At 32.8% G+C, this 23,400-nt stretch overlaps 1 protein-coding gene across 3 annotated transcripts in view; it reads left to right on the top strand.

Annotated features, from left to right (window-relative positions):
* CSMD3 (CUB and Sushi multiple domains 3) overlaps nt 1-23,400 on the top strand; it is a gene marked incomplete at both ends in the record, with an annotated part of 1,157,568 nt that overhangs the window by 761,014 nt on the left and 373,154 nt on the right. For all 3 annotated transcript variants that reach the window (XM_081266797.1, XM_081266796.1, XM_081266795.1), the window contains 3 exons: nt 3,644-3,760; nt 9,754-9,969; nt 12,011-12,199. In XM_081266797.1, the coding sequence (XP_081122923.1) occupies nt 3,644-3,760; nt 9,754-9,969; nt 12,011-12,199 (522 nt within the window). The remainder of the gene's footprint in view (nt 1-3,643; nt 3,761-9,753; nt 9,970-12,010; nt 12,200-23,400) is intronic.

Genomic DNA, 23,400 nt, shown 5'->3' with positions numbered 1-23,400 from the left:
GAATAAATAAATCTATGAGAAAGCTAATGATACTTTTGAATATAGATCACTTAAGAGGAGATATGCTATAATATCAAATGAATGAAAGACATTATAAGTTTTTATTTTATATATTTTTGTCAAAAACATAACTCAAAATGTGGGGAAAAAATCAACACTGATTCAGGAGTGCTTACAATCATGCAAAATGGAAGAAGACTGCTTGCGTTCTTTGTGTACTAGCCTAATTTTTTGTAAGCTCTAAAAAATTATAGTACAATTCATATAGGGTTGCTTGTGGGAGACAAACCTCACCTGTGACTGAGTTAACTTCCCTGCTAGGTGATGTGGCGTCAGGCACCCATGCTGCTAGGCTGCCCTGCTCATCCAGGGTTCCCAGTGACTGTGTCTTCCTTCTAGGGCTATGTTTTCCTACAGCCCCATGGATGGAGCTATGCTCACCTGTTCCTTTGTAATATAACCCCTTGCCCTGTTTAGGGTAGAATCTTCCATGGAAGTGCCTTGTGTGTGTCCCCTTCTCTTACTGTGCCCTTGGATGTGGCCTACCCAGATGTCAGTCAACCTGCTTACAGTGGACATCATGAAGATAGACTCAGCCCCCTGAAACCTGACCCTTTGCCTTATTTGAATAGCTTCTCAATAAAAGGGGTCAGCACTTGCTCTTGCTCTCTCTTCCTGTGGACCCTTAAGATCAGAGGAGCCGTCACTGTGACCCCAATGAAAAAGGTATTTGTGTCTCTTGTGTGGTTATTTTGTGCAGCCCAGTTAGCCCCGTTTAGCTGGAGTGACCCCTGAGCCTTTTAGTCTGGAGAACAGAAACCCGGCAGTTGTTGTAAAGGTTAATTGAATTAATATAAATAAAGTCTGCAACATAAGTTCAGTATAAGTGTTTGTTGTTGTTTCTGCTAAGAATTAGTCAGCTTGTTATCCTAAATGTTATTATATATAAATTTTATCCTGTTTATTAGATGTAAATAAAGCTTATATATTTTCATATTTTTAGTTTCATCTCTCAGAGACTTAAACCGTGCTCTTTCTCTACTACTTTCTATGAAATTCTTTGTCTTCAAGATCTGCATGCAGTACTACTTATGTTTTTTTTTTAAAGAGAGAGAGAGAGAGAGAGAGAGAGAGAGAGAGAGAGAGAGAGAGAGAGAATTTTTTAATATTTATTTTTTAGTTTTTGGTGGACACAACATCTTTATTTTATTTTTATGTGGTGCTGAGAATCGAACCCAGCACCCCATGCATGCCAGGTGAGTGTGCTACAGCTTAAGCCACATCCATAGCCCAGAACTACTTATTTTTAAATAACAGAAACCTCAACTGTGTCATAAATAAGACATTCTATATTTTGCCATTGGATTAAAATCAAAGTGACAGTTTAAATGTTACTAATATGTTAGTTGTTGATCCTTCCCCCTAAATTTTTAAAGTGCCTACATGTTTATGACATAAACTGTTTATGTTTCTTTGACTTCCCACTTTATATGGAGGATTATAGGTGCAGCTTGCAGAAAGAAAATTCCCAAGAATCCCTCCAACTACAGAGAATAAGATTTTTGATGAAATAACAATTTAAAACAATACAGAAGTACAGAAGATCTTTCCTTTAAGTCCCTTAAGAATTAGTCAGAATTACACACACACGCGTGCCTACAGGAGCACATATGTAACATACTTTTAAAGGTTTTCATTTCTCTTTTGTGTTACTTTGTGTTTTTTAATCCTAATTGAATTCTTAATTTTTTTCCTGTTCACTGAGAAGTTTTAATATAGCTGTATGAGATAACCCTTACAGATAGAGGTTTTAGATTTTAATCCAGTAAAGCATTTTTACTTATCACAGTTTTACACAACAAAGTCATATCATGTTGTATTATTGATTTTTTTGTTGTTGTTGCATGGGGGTTCTGGTTCTTAGGATGGAAGAAGTAAAATATAGCATATTTGAAATAAGTGGACATATGTAATATAACATAATAGAAATAAGCAATCTTCTGTCAAAAAAAATAAAATGAGTTACAAGGAAAATAATAATTCAATTTAACACTAGCATTATCAACAAGACATGGTACATCTAGCTCTTACATAGATCATAAAAGTATAGTATGCTTTCTAAAAAATTGAAAAGAAATTTAGAAATCCAATAGAATTAATTAATGGAGGACTGTGCTGGCTCTAAATAGGGGCCTATTTTATCAAATCATGCAACTTTTATAATGGTTGGATAACAAGTATATTGTAGGCATGAGCTTATCTTGGTCTTAGTAAAACAGCCTGTAAGACAAATCTAAAAGAGATACTCAATAAGACCTCAATAGAGTAAAAGAAGAAACAAGGGAAGGAGCCATTTCAAATTTTGTATAAATACATAAAGTCCAATCCTGAATGCATAAACACTTCTAGAAACTGCAGACTTAGCATTTCTAGTCAGGTAAGTCTGGATATATACCAGATATATACCAGATTGCCTGAGTTGTCACATACTCAGCATTGATAGCTGGAAAAAGTCATGAAAAAGTCATGAAAGAAAACAAGGCCAAAATTCATTCTGGTATCCTGGGGAAGTTGGGAAAATTTCAAAGTAGAAGGGTCACATGTTGAATTCACAGTTCTTACTCCTCTTGCCTGTGCCTAAGAGAATTGCCTTTCTAATTAGAACAGAATATAAAGTCGACACTATTCTGCTCCCACTAGATAATAAATTCTTACTAGGCTGTATCTTTGTCTCTTCTAATTTTGAACACTGATAAAATGAGCATAACATAAACTCTGATGACTGTTGGATGCAGTATAAGACATTATAAGCTGTGATTTGTTCTCAAATGAATATTGAATCAAATTTTCATTTCTTTGATATCAGTTCATAAACATTCATTTTAAAAATTTCTTGGGATAATTACTTTCAAATGTTTACTTACAAAAAAATCTCTTTATGTTCATATATCTCTCAGAGAAATACAGAGGTACAAAAGCAGGCTTCAGAACTTGCACAACTTCAGTGTTTTAAAAGGAATCCTATGAAGAATGACACATATCCCTTTAGGAATCTATAAGAAACAATTTTATGTAATTAACAATTCATTTTCTTAGTGTTTAAAAAGAGGTGCTGCTGAACAATTAATTACTCATGTTTAATTTACCACAATACATGCAAATGTTACTCATAATTAGAAAAGTATAAGTATGTACTTCAAACTCAAATGTGGAATCTTGAGTTATGTTCTCTTGGGGCCAGTACTAGTTCTCAGACACTATTAAACACAATTTTTCTTCTCTAGTGCTATAATGGATGAAATGATTTTCTAGTATTGGAATAGGTATTTCCATACTCTTCTTATCACCAGGAAGTAGATTAAGCAAAGATAATAGAACTCATCCTGTTTCAAGAGAGGAATTGAGATTTTTTTTTTTTTTTTTTTGAGAGAGAGAGAGAGAGAGAGAGAATTTTAATATTTATTTTTTTAGTTATCGGCGGACACACCATCTTTGTTTGTATGTAGTGCTGAGGATCAAACCCGGGCCGCATGCATGCCAGGCGAGCGTGCTACCACTTGAGCCACATCCCCAGCCCTGAGATTTGTTTAACCTATGCCTCTCTAATTAGGACTGAAAATACTGTATTTCTTTGTATTTTCAGCATTGTGTGGAGGAGATGTAAGAGGGCCAAGTGGAACAATCTTATCACCTGGTTACCCAGAATTTTATCCAAATTCTCTGAATTGCACATGGACTGTTGATGTAACCCATGGAAAAGGTAATTTGCCTCATGCAATAATAATTGGGTTGTTTTCTGAATTTTCAGTGGATCTATTTTAATTTCATTTAACAAAGTCATTTGCATGACCAAAACCAGATCAATACTAAAATATGCTAAAATAAAATTTAATTTGAGTAACTGCAGCAGAGGATTATATTTACTCTTCTATAACATAATGTGCTCATATTTTTACCAGAATGATGATAAAGATATTTATTTTGCTTTGATATATTAAACTAATGTTTCTTGAAATTTTCATATCAATAAAACCTCAAACAGAATGGATTTGTTTCTGGAATAGTGTTTAGAATTTGATTTTAGAAGTTCAAAGGGGAATATGAAAATGTTCTGAAATGCTAAGCCAATTGTGAACCAAATAGTATATGTTTATATACTTGTTTTTAAAATATTTGCTTATTTATTACGATAATATTTCCCATATACATTTGAAACCATTGTGTAAACACTGAGTCTTAAGTTTTCTAATAGAGCTGCAGATATGTTTCACATCATTAAAGTGGACTGTAAATTGTACTGCACATATGGTAGATGTTAATAAATGCCTTTTAACAAATAAACAAATAAATGAAAAGCCCCCTAGGACTAAATATGGTTCATTCACACAATGCAGCATGAACTAGTAAATTAGCAATGTAATCGATGAGGGCAAAAACAGTGGGAAAAAATAATCATTTTCCTATGCTAAAACAAAACTGGTTTAACATTATGTACCTTGACATCTCCATGGACCAGTCTTCTAAAAAGAGTTAGTTTATTTTAAAATCTGATTTTGAGAAACAGTTTTTTTTAGCTCCGTCATTGTATTGTTATTATTGATTGTTACTATTATACATTTTTATTGATTTTGCTAGAGAAAATCTAAAAATAATGTCAAAAAAATTAGCAATGAGAAAATGCTGTCACAACTTTTAAAAAGCTTGTTTTTAATGGTTTAACTTTATTGTATTTTCAAAAATTAAATTTGGCTTTGATAAAATTATACATTTTACTGAGGTGGGCATGAGATTACATCAGGTTTATTATAGTTAAATTTCCAGTGAATTAAATGTTATTGAGGGAAAAAAAAAACGTTAAAATGAGTGGTTTGCTATGGAACAGCAGCAGTAAAGTAAAAGACTTTGTAAACTTTGATTTTTTGTTGTTTTCCAGAATATAAGACTCTTTGCAGAAAGTTAACCACAGCATCCTATTATTCCAGTGTGCAGTGGATTAATGGAGTTTAAAATAAGCTCCCTGATATTATACAAGAAAATGGAGGGCTACATGCTGCTTGCTATGTAAATAGAGGCTTAATTAACACTTAAGGTTTTGCATCTTCACAGGTTGCAAGTGTTAATTAAATCTGTATTTACAGGGCAAGAAATGCAGATTTAGATGCCTTTCTTTTAGGAGCTAACAAAGTTTGTTTGAAGTACTATTCCAAAGACTACTAAAGTTATATGGAGGATAATCTCCTAAAGTTGGAAGAAATCAAAGTCTTGTTGCAGGACAGAGGCCTGCTGAGAAGCTGGGGCAGCTGCATAGGTACCCCTCTTCATTCAGATTCTTGTGATTTAAACCAGGAAGACTTCAGACCTGTGGCTCAGAGCAACAGGCATGAGTTTATTAGACAGGACCATGGGAAAAGGGAAAGACTTAAGGTAGACAATTGGTTATCTTAGGAGAGGAATAGTACACCCCTTCTTCCCTCCAGTTTCACTGGGAATCTCAGGAAAGTTTCCAGAAAGTCCTACCCAGGTCCACCTTTTAACATATGACTGTCAGCTGTAGGGACTGCCTCAAAAAGAGGATGGTTTAGTACTCAGAGAGTTTGAGGTTTCAAGGAAATTGAGATTCCTGGTTTTGCCTCAATTTCCTACCCATCCCCACTTAATCAATTTATTGCTCTTTGAATAGCCCTCAGCAAGCATTCTTTGTGAGGGTATTATTGTTTTGGTTACCAAAGGTGATTAAAGTTGAGACAAAATTTCAGAGATAAGGGAGAGTCCAGGCCACCTGGGAGGGTTTGACACAATCTTGAAACAAATTCTTCTTAATGGGATGTGATTATGCCTGGGGAGGTTTTAACATATCAAGCCCCTACCTTCAGGTGTTATCTGTCAGTTTAGTCTCCCTGTGGTTTTCATTTGCCATTCATTTTCTTTTCTCTGTTTACCATTTCCTGGCTGGCTAGCTACCTAACAGTGTAACCTTTCACCCAGCACATTAATTTCTTTCTGAAATGTTCCAGAAACAAGATGAACTATCCTGATAAAGATACTTCTGTTGATACAAAGCCTACTTATTGGGAAAAACCTATTCAATTTTTTATAGATTTAATTGGGAAAAACCTATTCAATTTTTTATAGATTTAATTGTTTGAGAATTATTCTTGGATTATTAAACCCAGTCTACTCTCTGGAATTAGACCACACACACACACACACACACACACACACACACACACACACACACAATAAAGAAACAAACAAAAAGTCAGCTCATTCTTCTATAATATACAGGTCCTGGAACCCAGCAACTCACCATTCTGGGACTAGCATATGTCCATTCTTTCTATCCCCAGACCCTTATCCCAAACCTTTTCTTCCCAGACTGTAAGTTTTTGTACTTATAAGTTTTTGAGGTCTTCATCATAAAACATTACTTTTATTTTCATCACATTTATGATCACCTTTCTCTGAATGTATTCCAACTTGATGATATTATGATCTCTAAAAATTTGATTTTCCACAATTAAACACAGACTAATTCTACAAATTATTTCTATGAATGAAGTGTATATTTATTTACTTTTGCAAACTTTTTTGCTACTTTGTTATACTACTAATTTACAACAGGTATGTGGTAATCTAAGTCATCTTTACACATTATTGAAACTTTAAATGATAGTTATGTGCAATGCCTAAAATTCTATAATTTTATGAATTGATTTTTTTGTATATTCAGTGCAGGCTATTGTATTTACTCTTGTTAAATTTTATCATATTATTGTGAGATCATGTGAAAATGATTTACATTTTATTATATTTATATTATGTAACCAGAGTATTCTTGTATAAGCATTAGCATTAGTACATTAGGGTTTATAAAACTCTTAATTAGGATGGATTTACATATCTAAATATTTGAGAAATAAGGAATTTGTAATGCACTATCAGTAATCTCTTTACTATTTAACATTAAGTCTAGGTGTTTGGACAAATAAAATTGTTCAGCAGTTGCAAATTTACCTAAACTATAGTATCATGTAGCCTACATTGCTTCTTTTTTACAATGGTACAATAAAAGATAGTTTTTAAGTTCAATACAGAAATCAAGATGCTAATTGTGTTTGGTCTACTGGAGATGGAGACCTTGAAGTAGGAAAAAGTACTTAAAAAATATCTTTAGGCTCTTAGATATGGGATTGTCTTTTGATAAATAGTCCAATCCCATAAATTCACAAATTGGGAAAAAAGAAAAAAAGCTCTCTCAAGGTCATTGTTGGTGGAATGACTTTAACTGAAATCTAGTTTCCATCACCACTATTTTGACTTTAAGTTCAAGCCTTTTCATACGTATACCTATAATGTAATTACTTAAATTTCCCTAACAGAGCATTGTGAACTATCATCTGTCCCTCCCTCCCCATACTGGGTATTGCTGAGTATTGAACTCAGGGACTCCTGAATGTTAGGCAAGTACTGTGTCTTTGAGCTAACCCTGCCCCTCCCCATTTAAAAAAATAATTTGAGACAGGGTCTTGCTAAATTACCTAGGCTGACTTGGAATTTGGGATTCTCTCCCCTCAGGGTCCCTAGTACCTGGGATTCAAGTTATGTACTACTAAGAATGAAGAATTTTTATTCTTATGAGAGTTCTAACTGCCTTGTTAGGACTGAGTGTCTGCTGTCTAACTCCTTTCTTTCTGAAATACCTCTCTCAGAAATCCTCCTCCACAACTTCTCACTTTTGAAGATCACTACATTAGAAGCCTCTACTAACTTTTTTTCACAAACTACTTACCTCAATTTCTGTGCTCCTATATTGACTTAATTAACCAATTTTATACCACTTAGCAGAATACTTGAAATTGTGGGTTGTGTCTTTCCTCAGATGTTATGAATTATTTAAATCTTCATTCTATAATGCCTAGAAAAAGGTTCTTGGTATCATTTGTAGATTTGGATTAACTGGCCTTTTGTAGAACTTTCAATGTCTTAGGTTTTTCTGCAATAGTGGAAATAGATTTTACTGCTTATTCCATAACTTGAAAAATAGCAGATTCCTTTTATAAAGAGGCTAGCCAGGGCTTAGTAACATAAAATACATTAGCTCTCATTGTGGAATATAAAACAATAAACAATAACTAACAGTTTTCTTCTGTAACAGACATTATTCCAAGTCATTCCTCTTGTATTATTTGAACTGCAAGAAGACATTATTAGAACCCCATTTTATAGATGGAGAAAGTGGGGTGCACAAAACACATAATCCTTTACAGCAGCATTATCAGCACCATTATTTAACAGAATTTAAACTTTTCCCATAGATTAATTCAGTGTATGTTAGAACAAACATTTTTTCCTAAAAATATAAATTTTTCGCAGTGATTTTTTTTGTCAATTTAAAATTTATTCTCATATTGAGTAACTACTGTTTCTTAGCTTTATGTTAGAAATAAAACTGACTTATCTGAAAATTTTATTCTTACATGTAATTTTTATAAAGGGGAATAGCAGTTGATCTAGATACCCAAGCATCTCCTTGCCATGCAGCACTCCATCCTAATGTCACCTGGATAGTGTCACTTTTATACTGAAGAACATTTGAAAGATTGACTCAGTTTCTGGACTCACTCTAAAAGATTGCAATGTTTCTGTTCATTGTGAAGAAGGGCAAAAACTTACAAAACTATTATATTTTGGAAGATAATCTCTTTCATTTCAAATTCTATTCCAAATCTGAAAGCAATGATTCCATAATGATGATGTTTCATTATACAATACGATAGTGTTGCATTAAACAATTATAACCTTATTTTGTCATTGCTTGTGTTTTCAATTTCTTTGTCTTGGTCTCATTTTATGTCATTTTTGTGTGTGTGTGTTTTTAACACAACAAGACTCAAAAAATTTCCAGTGTTCAGAGCTAAAATGTAAACAAATAAAGAATGTTGCCATATGCTGAGATTTTGGGTTTCCTTAATATTTTTGATGATTTATTTTTGGCCAAGTTAAACAATAAATAAACAAACTACCTCAAATGAAAAATACATATGGTACTTTATGTACAGTATTTTGTTTTGTTTTGTTTTTGATAAAAGGAAATATTGTACCTGAAATTGTCTTTTATATGTGTTCTAGATAATTTCATCAAAAGCTAACATAAAAACACCATAGGACCACAGTAAGACTACTGCATAATCACTAGTGTGCAATAAATGAAAATGCCCCAAAGTTTCAAATCTTGATAAAGATGCAGAACAACTATATTTAAATATGGAAATGTAAATCAGCATGGCCATTTTGTAAAACAGTATTTGTTAAAGCTGGCCATATTCTAATTCTACTCCTAGATATATATCCAACATATGTTCATCAAAAGAAATACTTGAATGCTCATAGTAGCACTTTCTACATATTCGATAAAATGCAAAATACCTTAATGACCACAAACAGATAAATGAAAGTGGTATAGGATATACAATGAAAGGTTATACTACATATCATTTTTTATTATTTTTTAAAATAATCCACAATTACATTCAATAATATAGAAGAACCTTACAAATCTAATGTTGAATAGAAGCCATCACACAAAAGAGTACATAATTATGTTATTATATCTTTGGAATGTTGTATGGCATTGAATTTCATTTCCAAAAAAAAAAAATCAATTATACGAGATATGCTGGTTTTGCTTTGGTAGTAGCTCTCTGTGATTTACTGATGTACCCTGCAAATCTAATTTTCCATTTTATTTAATAGGTGTGCAATTCAACTTCCACACTTTTCATTTGGAAGACCATCATGACTACTTACTGATCACAGAGAATGGTAGTTTTACTCAACCGCTGGCACGCCTGACTGGTTCAGAACTTCCTTCAACAATCAATGCTGGTCTCTATGGAAATTTCAGAGCCCAACTGCGCTTCATTTCAGATTTTTCAATATCGTATGAAGGATTCAACATTACATTTTCTGGTGAGAAAACAAAAACAAACAAAAAACTAAAAATAATTCCTTTAGTACCTTTAAAAATTTGTATTTAAAGTATTAGCATAGTTTATGGTATAACAGGGGAAACTAAAGAAAAAAAAATAAATAGAAAAAGAAATCTTTTAGCAAGTTTTAAAGAAAATCTGGAATACCTTGAAGATTGTCTTTAGTAATAAATTAAAGATAATTTTTAAACAAAAGCAAAAATACAAATTAATTGATTAAAAATTTACTAAAGCACAATAATTACATTTCCTCCGCTTAAAACTACTGTGGAATTCTTACAAATGGAAAAGCCAGATAAAATTTCTAGTGAAATTAGAATGAGTTTTAATTACACTAAAAATTGAAATGTGAGTTGTAGTTTTTTTACTTGGAAAAAGCATAGTAACAGACCAAGATTAATATAAACTCATTAATATATTTTTTTGGAAGCAGAGAATCTAGAAACAAATTAACATCAATACACTTTCTTATAAAATAACCTCACTTATAGACAAAAGAATGACTTGAATTCCAGGGGTTAAAATTTATAAGACCAAATAGAATAAAAAATTCACAACACTTAGAATTTTACTTTGTAGTTGAATGAAATAATGATGTAAATAGTTATTTTTTGTTTTTGTTTTTCTTACCCTTTTTTGAGGGGGAAGGTACTAGGGATTGAACGCAGAGGTGCTTTACCACTGAGCACCCCTGCCCTTTTAATTTTTTTTGAGACTGTGTCTTACTAAGTTTCTTAGCACTTCACTAAGTTGCTGAAGCTGGCCTCAAACTTGGGATACTATAACTCAGCCTCCCAAGCCACTGGGATTACAAAAATGCACCAAAGTAGCTATTTCTTAACAAGGAGAAAAATAAATAAGTAAATCTTATGTTAATTGGCTCTTATTAATATTGTAATATATATGCACACACATTGGGCTTGGGATGTGGCTCAGTGGTAAAGCATTTGCCTAGTATACACAAGGCCCTAGGTTCAATCCCCAGCACCACCACCACAACAACAATAACAACAATAACAAATTTTCATAAATATGCATATACATTGACATTACAAATGATAATCTTGCTCTACATTAAAATTTTATTATATATGAACATATATACATATACACCCAATGATATAAATGCTGATCTTGCTCTTAAGCAATTACCCTTTTGCTTCTAAAATAATTAAGGTCTTCTATAATGAACAGTAAATGAGCCTAATCAGTTTTAACCTAGAATTTAAAAAAATATATCTGAATACATTTCTAAACTAATAAAATATTAGCTAATCAATGTGAAATAATTCTTGCTTATCTTTATTGAAATTACATGGGGTAAGTGCTCTGAGGATATATTTAGTTAAGGTACTTCTTGGGATTGCATATAAGTTACAATGTTAATTCTATCATACTTTTGACATGTATTTATTTGTTCATTTTCATGATGTTTATTCATTGCTTGGGGAAAAATCCTGTATGGATCTATAATATAATACTTATCAGCGTAAGGGCACTTGGTCTTACATAAATTTTGCATCTCAAGTCAGATGTTTTTCAAATATGGGTTAATTAAGTTTCTGTATACTGGAGGCACAAGAGCTTTTGTCATTTAAATTAAAACCACTAAGTGAAATGTATTTTTGTACTATGAATGACTTCATTCCAAATGTAATTTTGTGTTTGAAAATATGTGTCTCTTATGTGGTTATTGTGAGTAAAAAAAATCTATGAAATGTAAAAGTTTCTAATCTAGGAAAAAATAAAAACAAAAGATAAACAGTCACATTTTCAACTTATCACTGGCACATGCCATTTTTTAATCTATGTTGAATTTCACATATAAAGGTATTCATTGTTGTTAGATATTTCCCATTAACATATTCTCTTTGTTGTACATATAGTTAATTTTTAAATATATGTCTAAGCTCTGAAACCATTCAAGTGGAGGCAAAGAATATACTCTTAAAAATAACCACTACTTTTTTTGTTGTTGTCCTTCCCTCCTCTGGGAGGGATTCTTTCCCCCTAACTTATAGAATATAACCTTGAGCCTTGTGAAGACCCTGGAATTCCCCAATATGGTAACCGAATTGGGTTCAACTTTGGGGTTGGTGACACTCTGACCTTCTCATGCTCATTGGGTTATCGACTGGAAGGAACATCAGAGATTATCTGTCTTGGTGGTGGACGGCGAGTGTGGAGTGCACCTCTGCCAAGGTGTGTGGGTACGTGGTCAGCTGCTTTCATTTGCTTGTATGTGTAGTCACTGTCCATGGAGTTGCATGGTTACATACCTTCTTTTTATATAATCTGTTGAATTTCTTCATTTGTTTCATATTAGTCATTTCTATTTTTTTCAAGTTGGTGTATCTCGATTAATTTGTCTACTGCTGCAATCCAGCAACCATGCTTCTAAATTTGTTTTCAGATGTTGATGATAAAGAATGAATAAGACAGATAGATGATAGATAATAGAACTATAGAAAGTGGAATCTAAAATGGAATTACTCCTAATATAATGTGTTTTTATAAACTAAGTTGATGGGCCAAAGAGACACCAGATTTTACTCAATATGGTAAGAGATAAAATAACGCTGATATTCTCATTGCTTCCTATATTCCAGGGATTATAACAGGTGTCTGATTTACATGAAAAATCTTTTTTCAGACTCAAAGGAACTCATAACAATGTTATAGCACTACAGTTGTAACTGTTTTTCAAATGAGATATTATTTCATAAAGCTATTGAAAATTCTCACAAACATTGAATTTGAATTTAATTGTAGGTCAAAGATCTGTGTGAGCTATAATATGCTACAGAATCAGACAAATTGGTTGAGTTTCTCTACTAAAATGGTTTTGTAAACTAGATTGATAGATTGGAAGGACACCAGATTATACTTAATGCAGTAGGTGTTAAAACAACATCTACATTCTGATTGTTTCCTATAGTCCAGAGATTGTTCCAGGTATCTGATTTATATAGAATGTCTCTTTTCAGCCTCATAAAGTAACTCATAACAATGAGATAAACCTGTGTTTCAAATCCTTGTCTTATTTTCTAGCTACAAAATGCCCTCCAGAAGAAAATATAAATAAAGAAGAGGAGACCCTCTGTGATAGTTTTCTATTGATGCAACAAACTACTGGACATAAAATAGCTTGAGAAAGGATTTATTTTGGCTTATGGTTTCAGAGGTTTTAGTCCATGATCAACTGACTCCATTGCTTTTAGACCTTCGATGAGGCAGAGCATCATGGCAGGGAGCACATAGTGGAACAAACCTGCTCACCTTGTGGAGCCTGGAAGCAAAGAGAGAGGGGACAGAGCTGGGGTCCCAATATAACCTTCAAGGGCACACCCACAATAACCAATTTGCTTCCAAGAGGCCTCACCTCCTAAAGGTTGCACGGCCTCCCAGTAGCCCCCACAGCAGTGCCAAGCCTTTAGCACTGGTCTTTGGGGAAATCTCTGACCCAAATCATAACACCTTGTTGTTGTTTTTTTTTCTTTGACATATTGTGCAGGATGTAGCCTTCAAGGTTGATGTGAGTCTGAAGACTTTTATGCTAATGAATTTGTTTTCCTAGCTTCCTAGAGTTATATAAAAAGATGAGTTGATATGTAACAGATGACTTTCTTTTTAAGATCACAGATTTTTATAGAAATTGTACAAGCAACCACAGAGGCTTGAAGTTGGCGGTGGCAGGGGGAGGGTTGATAAGCAGACACACTTTCTGAACATCTCCAGAAAGCTATGTAGAATGTATTCCTTCAGTTTTTGTTTTGTTTGTTGTTTTCATTTATTTATTTTTGTCCTGCTGTTGCCAGATTTGAAATGGTCATACTGTCCTGAATTATGTGTTTCCATACTTTTTCAGTGTGATTATTTTCAAAGCTCAGTTCATGGCAAACTTAGGAATAATCCATGCAAAGTATTCTAAGTGCCTGATCATTTGATATTGGGAACATTCACTTTTCCAAACTTCATTTTTCTAATTTGAAAAATGGTTTATCTCATTGTTATGATTTTTTTATGAAGCTGAAAAGAGATATTCTATATAAATCAGATACCTGGAAAAATTCCTGAACTATAGGAAACAATCAGAATATAGATGTTGATTAACTCCTACTATATTAAGTATAACCTGGTGTCATTCCAGTCTATCAATCTAATATATAAAACCATTTTAGTAGATAATTATTCTATTATTCCATTTTTTAAAACACTAATTTGATGAGGATCTCCTAGACTCTTTCATAAATCATTATCTTGTTATAATCCTGATATCACTATTCTCCTATTTTTTCATTAGAATTTGAGCCTTCAAGATGCTAAATAGTTTACCCATGATCATCAAGTAGTAAGACCATAATTGTATAAAGATCTATTTCAGCAAACAAACCAATTTTTCCCTCTAGGATTTAGTGAAAGACTAGAGCACTCTAAATCATACAGAATTAATATTTTCTCCTTAAGTACCAAATACACACCAGGCTGTTACACAGGTTCAGAATAATTTTTTTTACATATAGCATTTTAAAGTTTAGTTCACATTTACAATAGATTTTAATAAATGGATTCATGAAAACTTAACATAGCAAATAAAGTAACTTAAAGTTACTTTTGTTTTATTAAAGTATTTCTCTAAGAGTGGGTTTGTTCATGGCTAAATCTTTAATGGGAAGGTTGAAAGAAAATCACCCTGTGGACAAATTTAGAAAGCAAAGTTTTGCCATGGGAATTTTTCTTCCATTTTCAAATTAGCTGTGCTTGCTTTTAATCTTATTGAAATGTTTAGTGTCTTTTGACCTTAATAAATTCCACTGCAGGTAAACATTTAAGTTACAAAATGAGGAGAAATATTCCTTCAATAGCACAATTTTCTTTAAAAAATTACTTCTCTGAATTTTCTTTGAACTAATATTCATCAGTACTTTGCCTATGCTTTAAACCAAGTGTGTTCCTTTTTTATATTTCTGGTTTGGCATATGTATATGTATATGTTTCTTATTTTTTAACTTTTCAAAGTTCACACTCTTTATCCACAAAATGTACTTTGTTTATAATGATTCTTATGACCAGATGCCCAATTTTAGCAATGCAAGTTTATCTGCACAGTTTTAATTTCTTCTTAAATCCTTTGTATGTTTCTCTTCCTATGTATCTAATTCCAATCCCATATTTCATACTTGCTTTAATAACCATTGATTAGTCCTAGGCATTACAAACCTCACAGAACACTTATGTTTCAAATAATGGCCAAAATATAAGTAAGGAATATTCCTGAAAGGTTTGCTTCTGTTTCAGTTATTTTAAGTCTAAGTAATCTTTTCCTGGCACAAGGTTGCAAATGGCAGATGAAGGACCAGAACAAACTATAGATGAAGCTTTAACTTTTATGTTAGTAATAAGATTAATACTAACATTTACTAAAATATTTTATGTATATGTAGATTATATAATATACCCAACTCTTTGTACAGTGAGGCAATTGATAAAACTACCTTTGAAAACTACTTGCTTTTTATTTATTTTTGTTTTTAAGTTCAATGATTATTTGTCATTTAGTGTTTAGGTTAACTGGCATATTTCAGTTACTTTTGAATAATTTAGTGAACTTTTTATTAGGGGTCAGAGATGTATCCCAGTGATAGTGTATTTGCCTAGAACATGTGAGGCACTGGGTTTGATCTCTAGCACTGCCAAAACAAAACAAAACAAAGCAAAACAACATCAACAACAAAGCATAATTATAGCTGTTAGATGAGTAATGAATAACTTTTTATGTTAAGCAGTTTCTGCATAGCATATGCATTTATATTTTAAGATAATATTTTAGCAAAATTTTAAAATGTAATATGGTATTTTACATCTATAAATGATGCTTTCATATAATAACTCATTCCATAAACTCAGCTGTTTTGTGCAAGTGGTTAGAGCACAAACTTAGGAGAAGATCTATGACTACCAGAATGTTCTGAGTCCAAGTCCTGTGCTTGGTTCACAGCAGCACAAAATTCTCACATTGGAGATGTTTATAAAGTTAGAAGAAAATCTGACCTTTATTATAGTTGAAATATGACATCAGAGGACTCCTTATGTTTTTCCTCTGTTGTAATTAGAAATAACTTTTCAACGATGGCCCATTGATCTGGTGTCACTTAGTATAGGAATATTTCTAGAGGAAGGAGAAGGAAGAATCTTGAAGGAAATCAAGAACATGTATCCCCTCAGAGGTGGGGATTCTTCTCCCCAGTGGCCTCCATTAAAGATACATAGTTCATATTTGCACTCTATAAGTTATATGATTTTTGGCAAACTTTAAACATCTTTCCTGCTAACTTTTTTCAAATGTAAAAAGTGGACAATACATTCAAATGGCAAGATAAGTCATGTGAATCACCTCCAGAACTGTTGAACACATGATATTTGATCAAAAATGTTAGTCTATTTCCTTTGTCATTTTCTTTGTGCCAGAAACTCACTCCACCACCATAACATATATAGCCAGTTATCATTAAGGCCATTATGACTGACAGCTATAATGAGTGATTTTTACCAACCAGCAAGAGAGAGGAAAGTGGAGGAAGAAGATAACTGAATGATTAAAATGAAAGTTTACCTTTTATAATACATATCTGTAATTGTGCTTCACGTTTTGGGAAATATAAGACTATCAAGGAAAGTATATTTCAGTCAAGAAATTTTATATTTAAGTGATTTTTCTACAGAGCTGTGTCCTAAGGAAATATTTTTATAGGATTACCTTTATTTGGCAGGGGGAGGTGCTGGGGATTAAACTCAGGGGCACTTGACCACTGAGCCATATCCCCAGCCCTATTTTGTATTTTATTTAGAGACAGGGTCTCACTGAGTTACTTTATGCTTCACTGTTGCTGAGGCTGGCTTTGAACTTGCAATCTTCCTGCCTCAGCCTCCCAAGTACTCTAAGATTACAAGTGTGCTCCACCACACCCGGCTCTGATTACCTTTTTTAAAGAGGAAACCAAATGTACAAAAAAAATATGTACAAGTAGTTTTAAAATAAGAAATATTGTCCTTTTTGGGTTAAGACATAAGTACTTGATTTCCTTTTCTAATGTTCAAATTACAAAACATGTGAGTGTTTCCATTTGCCGCCTTTTTTATATTGGGAAAACCTTTTATGTCTTCACTCAGTATCCAAATATACCAGGATCCAAGCCATGTTGCAAATAAACAAGGGGCTGATGAAAGTAGATTAGCAAGTTAAATATTAGTAATGATTTGTCTTTAGGCAGGAGTCCACAAATTTTAACAAGCCTACATTTTTCAAAGTCGTTTTGAAGACACTAATTCATTCATCCTCATATTCCCCCATTTAACACATTTACTTCTGTTTCTAATTTCATGTGTCATTGATTTTTTTAAAATCTGACCTTGGACAAGTACAAACATCTTTTCTTAATCATGAGTCAAATGATAAAAACGGTAGCTACATTACACATCTACATATTTTCTTCACTTTCTGACTTTATAGGTAATGTGGGATTGTTAATTATTTTTTAAGTTTAAAAGTAAATGTTGACAAAGGGAGAAACTGAGTGTGCAGCATATTCAGGACTATCATTGTAACTTCTCTGCAAATCTAAAACTATTCAAAAAATTTAAATATTTTAAATAAAAGATGAAATATATTTGAAGAGGCAATTCATCATTAAACAAATTGTATTTAATTCCATCTTATCCCCTAGGATCTCTATAAAAAATTATATGCATAAGATGCTTACCTATGTACTATTAAGTTGTTCAATATTATAAATGTATGATCATGTAGAAAGCAAATCAGTAATTAAGATACTTGAATTGCTCTTGCAGTCAATGATTAATTAGCTGGGTGACTTTAAGCAAATATCTTTTTTTTTCAGTTATTGCATCTAGCAAATATCTTAATTATTGTATTTCTCTTTTGTGAAAAGGATGATGCCAATATGAGTCCTATTCAATACAAATATTTTTTGTCAAGATAGAAAAGTACTTTGATAAGCTATATACACAGATGTATTCTATGTTTTATAGCATAATTATGACTGTACTGGTTTCAAAAGTTTATAATGTAAAAAAAAAAATCTATAATGTTATGTTAACATTTATTCACATTTTGTGTTTTTTAGAGTTTCTTTGTTTATTCATTTGTTTGTTTATCTGTTTATTAGAACTAGGATAGGGATTATTGAAACTTGGGACAAATTTTTCACTGAGATACCTTCTCAGATCATTTTATCTTGAAACAGGACCTTGCTAAGTTGCTTTAGGCATCACTAAATTGCTGATGCTGGTCTTTGTTGTTCTCCTTCATTAGTCTTCTGAATTGCTGAAATTATAGGCATTTCTCACACCTTATGAAGTAAGCAAAGGAGAGATGATTCCTATGTGAGAGCTGAGAAAATACATGCTTGGAAAGGTCACAAGTAAGGGGTGAAAGATTGTGTCAGAAACCAACTCTCATAATTCTTAAACCAGTGTTGTGTAGCATCGAGGTAGCCTTGTCTTATATACTTATTTATTGAGGCACCATTCTGAAACTGTAAAACTAAAAATTTTATCAATAAACCAAGGTTGAGCAATTTTTTTTCTTGTAAAGTGCAAGGTGGTAAATATTTAAGGTTCTGCAGATCACATGTTTTAGTTACAACTACTGAAATTTTTTATTATATTATGAAAGCAATAACAGGCACTACATAAATGATCAGATATGGCTGTGTTTCAGTAAGCTTTATTTACAAAGGCAAGCAACAAATTGGATATAGCATAGGGCCATAGTTTTCTAGCTCCAGTCAACCTAAAGATCCTCTTTGTATGTGAGAATTTACTAGTCATTCATCTATTAAGGGCAATAGAAAGAATCCTTTTCCCACTCAACATTTTTTTCATCTTGGACTTTGTTTATAAATCAACACATTATGTATTACCAAGAGAATAGATTCTCATATTTTTACAAAAAAGGTATTAGAATTTGTGTGTGTGTGTGTGTGTGTGTGTGTGTACCTGTGTGTGAATACTGAAGTAGTTTATGGTTAACATAATTCTCAGACATCTCCAAGTCCATCCATATATCCGTATCTTTTCTGATACCAAGTCTGCATTTCCAGCTGTACACTAGACTTCTCCATATGGATGTTCTCCCACAGGCACATTGATTTCACAGTGCCAAAATTGAACTCATTATCTTCTCAGCCAAATCTACTCTTCCTTCTGTACTCTTTATTTCAGTTACAGCATCATTCTCATGCAATCACCCAAGCTAGAAATTGTATCATCTTTCACTCCTTCCTCCTTTTCTTTCTCTCTATGCATATTGGAATAGTCACTGAGACTTTCCACCTAAAACTATTGCTCATATTTATTCCCATTTCCATTCTCATCGCCGTTATCCTTTCTCAGCCCTCATTAGTCCTTATAAAGATTTACATAACAGCATAATAATAGAGTGTGCTAGGCATTGCACTAAGATGTGTGTGTATTTATATACATATAAATTTCCCCTTAGATATTAATTCTTAAAAATAATTTAAGAGGATATTATTTTCCCATTTTATAGAGTAACTAGATTAAGTACATAACTGGTAAATAGCTTGAAACCAGCTCTTGCTGCCTTGAATGTTCATATTTTAACCATATGTATTATCACACTACATTAACTATTTTTATATGGACCTATTTCCAGGTTTCCCTCATCTAAGTTATGTTTAATGTTGTTACTAGTTTTATTAGCTTTAATTGGTGAATAATAGTACCATGAACCTAAGAGTCTTGAAACAACATATTTTCTTCTTTCATGGTTTCTGTGGGTTGGGAGGCTGTGCATGGTATAGCTGGATCCTCTTCTCAGGCTCTGCTATCAAGGTGTTGACTAGAATTAAACTCTCATCTGATATTCAAGGTCCTTTTCCAAACTCACATGGTTGTATTGGAACTGATCAGTTCCTTGTAGTTATGGAACTGAGAGCTTCAGTACTTTGATTAGCTTCAATCACAGTTTCTTGTCAGCTTATCCAACACAGTTGTTTTCTTCACAAGCCAGCAAAGATTGGCTAATAAATCTTCTAAAAAGATGAACTTTTATAGAATGTAACATAATCACAGGGAGTAATGAAGAACAAGTCACAGGTCCACCCACACCCAAGGAGAGGGGATTACGCTGAAGCAATGAGTATCATGGGGTTTACCTGTAGGTATTCTGACCGTGGAAATCTACAGGGAAACATTCCCCTGGTGAGCAAACTCCTGGGGGTAACTGGCACCCTGTTTCCCATACTTGGAATGCCCCGCAGTTTCCCTCTTAATAGCTTAAGATAACTATGCAGGTGCGCTATCTACTTTCTATGGTGGTATCCTTGGAGAGAAAGGGGCTCTGTGTTTGTATTAACCTAGACCTAATCTCAGTTAGCTAGCACTCCGGTTTAAAAAAAAAAAATACTAGTTAGAATGTAGTCGTGGTAACGGGAGCTATGTAACTTTTGAGATAATAAATGTGGCTGCTGGGAGCAGCAGCCACTCGCCTTCTTGCCTTTGCACTGTATGTGTGTGTGTGTCCTTCTTTTGTTTGCTTCTCTACAGGTATCTTTACAGGTTTTCTTAATATTTACTTTAGATTCTGTCCACCATACCAGTTATCTTTAGACAACCAAAACATCTGTCCATTTCCTGATTAAACCATGAAATGATTTTACATTGCTTACTAGATAAGATCAAAGTTCTCAAGTTCCTTCAGTTAGCCTTAGATTTGCCTACAGTCTTTCTCATATAGACCAATATGCAATCTAGAATATAGCAACACGATGGTGCATGCCTTTCTGAGCACTTTTATGCTAAGTACTTTTTATACTTCATTAAAGATATGTTGAAATCTAGTCCATGCAAATGTCCTAACTCTCCCTTATGTTAGCATAGTCATATACAAAAGATTTTTTTTAAGAGTATTGGTTAGAAAGAGCTGGATGGAGGGGTGAATGCCTGTAAGCCCAGCTTTGAGGACAGTTTCTGCAACTTGTCAAGACCCTGTCTCAGAATGAAAAAAAAAAAAAAAAAAAGAATAGGGATATAGTTTGGTAGTACAGTATCCGTTGAGTCATTCCCAAGTGCCACAGGAAAACATATAGTAGAATGATAAAACACTAAATGGATTTTTCAATTGCCGGACTAGCCTTTAAATTTTTATCTGCTGAGTTTTCATTCCTATCACCCTACGTACTAGTTTAAGATAGCATTATCTAACATTATCTCTTATTATTTTAATACCCAAAAGATCTTTATAGTCTTGATTCTTGTCTCTTCTCCCCAAACTAAATGATGGAGTCAAAATAAATCTCTTGGGATACAAAAGTCACCTTATTTACTCATTCTGATAAAGCCTACTTGACCGTTCAAGAGTGCTTTTACATATCCTTACAAGTTTCATGAGATTTTCTGTATTTTCCCTTTCTTGATCTCACCCTGCTATATTGAATTGCTTTTTATTTTTATCTGCAACATTGTTTAACATATAGAAAGCTTTCAGCAAACTAGAATTGATAAAGAAATCCAAATATATAGCATAGACAAAGCCCTACTACTTCCAAATTTTCAACTTGTTAACTTTCATTTATATGAACAAAGCTGTATTCCAGGGGAAAATAAAGTCTATTTGCACTAGTACTAATAAAGGATTATAAATGCCATTTCAGTCTGGGCTGTCACATTGTTCCTTATTCTATAATGTATTTCTGTGTTATTATTACCACACAACACTTAAACTCTAACAAGTAAACCAACCAAACAACAAGCAATGAATGTGCTTGAGAAGACCTACTAAGAACAGATTTATAATTGTGATAAAAAGATAAATATATAAATATTGAACATGGTAAGAAATGATAAATCTTGTACCTGTGAATGCAATAAATCTTTCCCTAATGTGTAGCAAAATTCAGAACTCAACAAGGAGAATACCTGACTCAACACTTTTTCAATAATTTAAAAGGAAAATTTTTTAAAAAGTACTCATGAAAACTGAGTATCCACAAGAATGGGAAGAACCAATGAACATTTCCTATTAAATTAAGTTACATTGAACACTCTGAGCTTAAAACTTTCTCATTGATTTGGGACTTATGAACATATAGATTTTCAGAAAGCCTTTCAGAATCTAAATAGACCAGTAGGAGGTAAGTCTTGGAATTCACTTTATTTTACCATAGCTGGCTTATGAATACAGGCTGTTTTTAGGTATGAGCTCCTGGAATTGGAGGCTTGTGTCTTAATTGTCTTTATACACCTGTGTCAGCCATGAACTCTGGCATTAGCATAGATACTCTACATGAGCCTAAGACAATATAAAGTCAATTCATTATGTAATCATATGAACCAAATAAACATTGACGTATTGATGACTACCTTTAAAAGAACTTCACCCTCTGAGCATGTGTTATTTGTCTTAAATTTCTGTGGGCAAAAATGTTCTTAGTTTTTAATTTTATGAGGACTTAAAACAGCAGACTCCTAAAAATACCTCATTCCCCATGTATGTTGTGATCTGACTATAAACCTTGTTGCAAGCTAAAATCTGTCTGTTAATTGGAAAGCTAGAAAAATGAGTTAGACTTGGGGATTACATAGAGGACAAAGACATTTTTAGAAATAGTTTGAGATACAGAAGAGGGGCAAAGAAAAGAGTTTTTATAAGAATCTATGCTTTAGAGTCTTGTCCCTGAAATAATTGCAAAGGGAGAGTATCACCAGAAAAAAATCACAAAAGTACCAGAAGAAGTTGATCTTTGTATATGTACTCTGGGTGCCTTCTTCCTGATTTTGGAATATGTTCAAGTTCAGAAATACCTGGAACATACATTTCCTTCAGCTGTGTCTAAAAACTTAATGTAGACAAATTGGAAAACAGGTTTAAAAGAAAAAGATTTAAAAAGGGGGAGTAGAACTCTGAATTGTATTTAAAAGGGAAATGAATCTTGTAAGATTAGCTTTTAAAATCTGATATTCATAACTCTTGTCATAAGACAAACTAACTTTATGTTTTAGCTTAATTATCATTACTTAATTAAAAGGTAGGTTCCTAGTACATATTATTGCTGGATAAGAAATGTTTTACCTTAGGTAATAATATTCAAAGTAGGTTAGGTTGGAAGCAAATCTTTGCTATACATAAATATGAGCCATAAAGAATAAAAGCATTATAAAAATCAATATAGTTCTGATATTCTGCATGTCCCCAAACTGATTCTTGCCTACAACAGTGACATCTGTGGCTCTAAGGAAATACTATCGTTTGGCAGTGTAGATAACTGGAGGAGATAATTAAATGTTATTGCTACTTGTAACTGAATTAGATTTTGATGCCATGTCTCAGGAGAGGGTAGGATTTAATTGAAGTTGCAGTAGACCTACA

This window comes from Spermophilus citellus (assembly GCF_964194105.1).
Source record: "Spermophilus citellus genome assembly, chromosome: 14".
In the NCBI taxonomy this organism is placed as follows: Eukaryota; Metazoa; Chordata; class Mammalia; order Rodentia; family Sciuridae; genus Spermophilus; species Spermophilus citellus.
The sequence above is the reverse complement of the archived record's forward strand: the minus strand, read 5'-3'. Positions and strand labels throughout refer to the sequence as shown.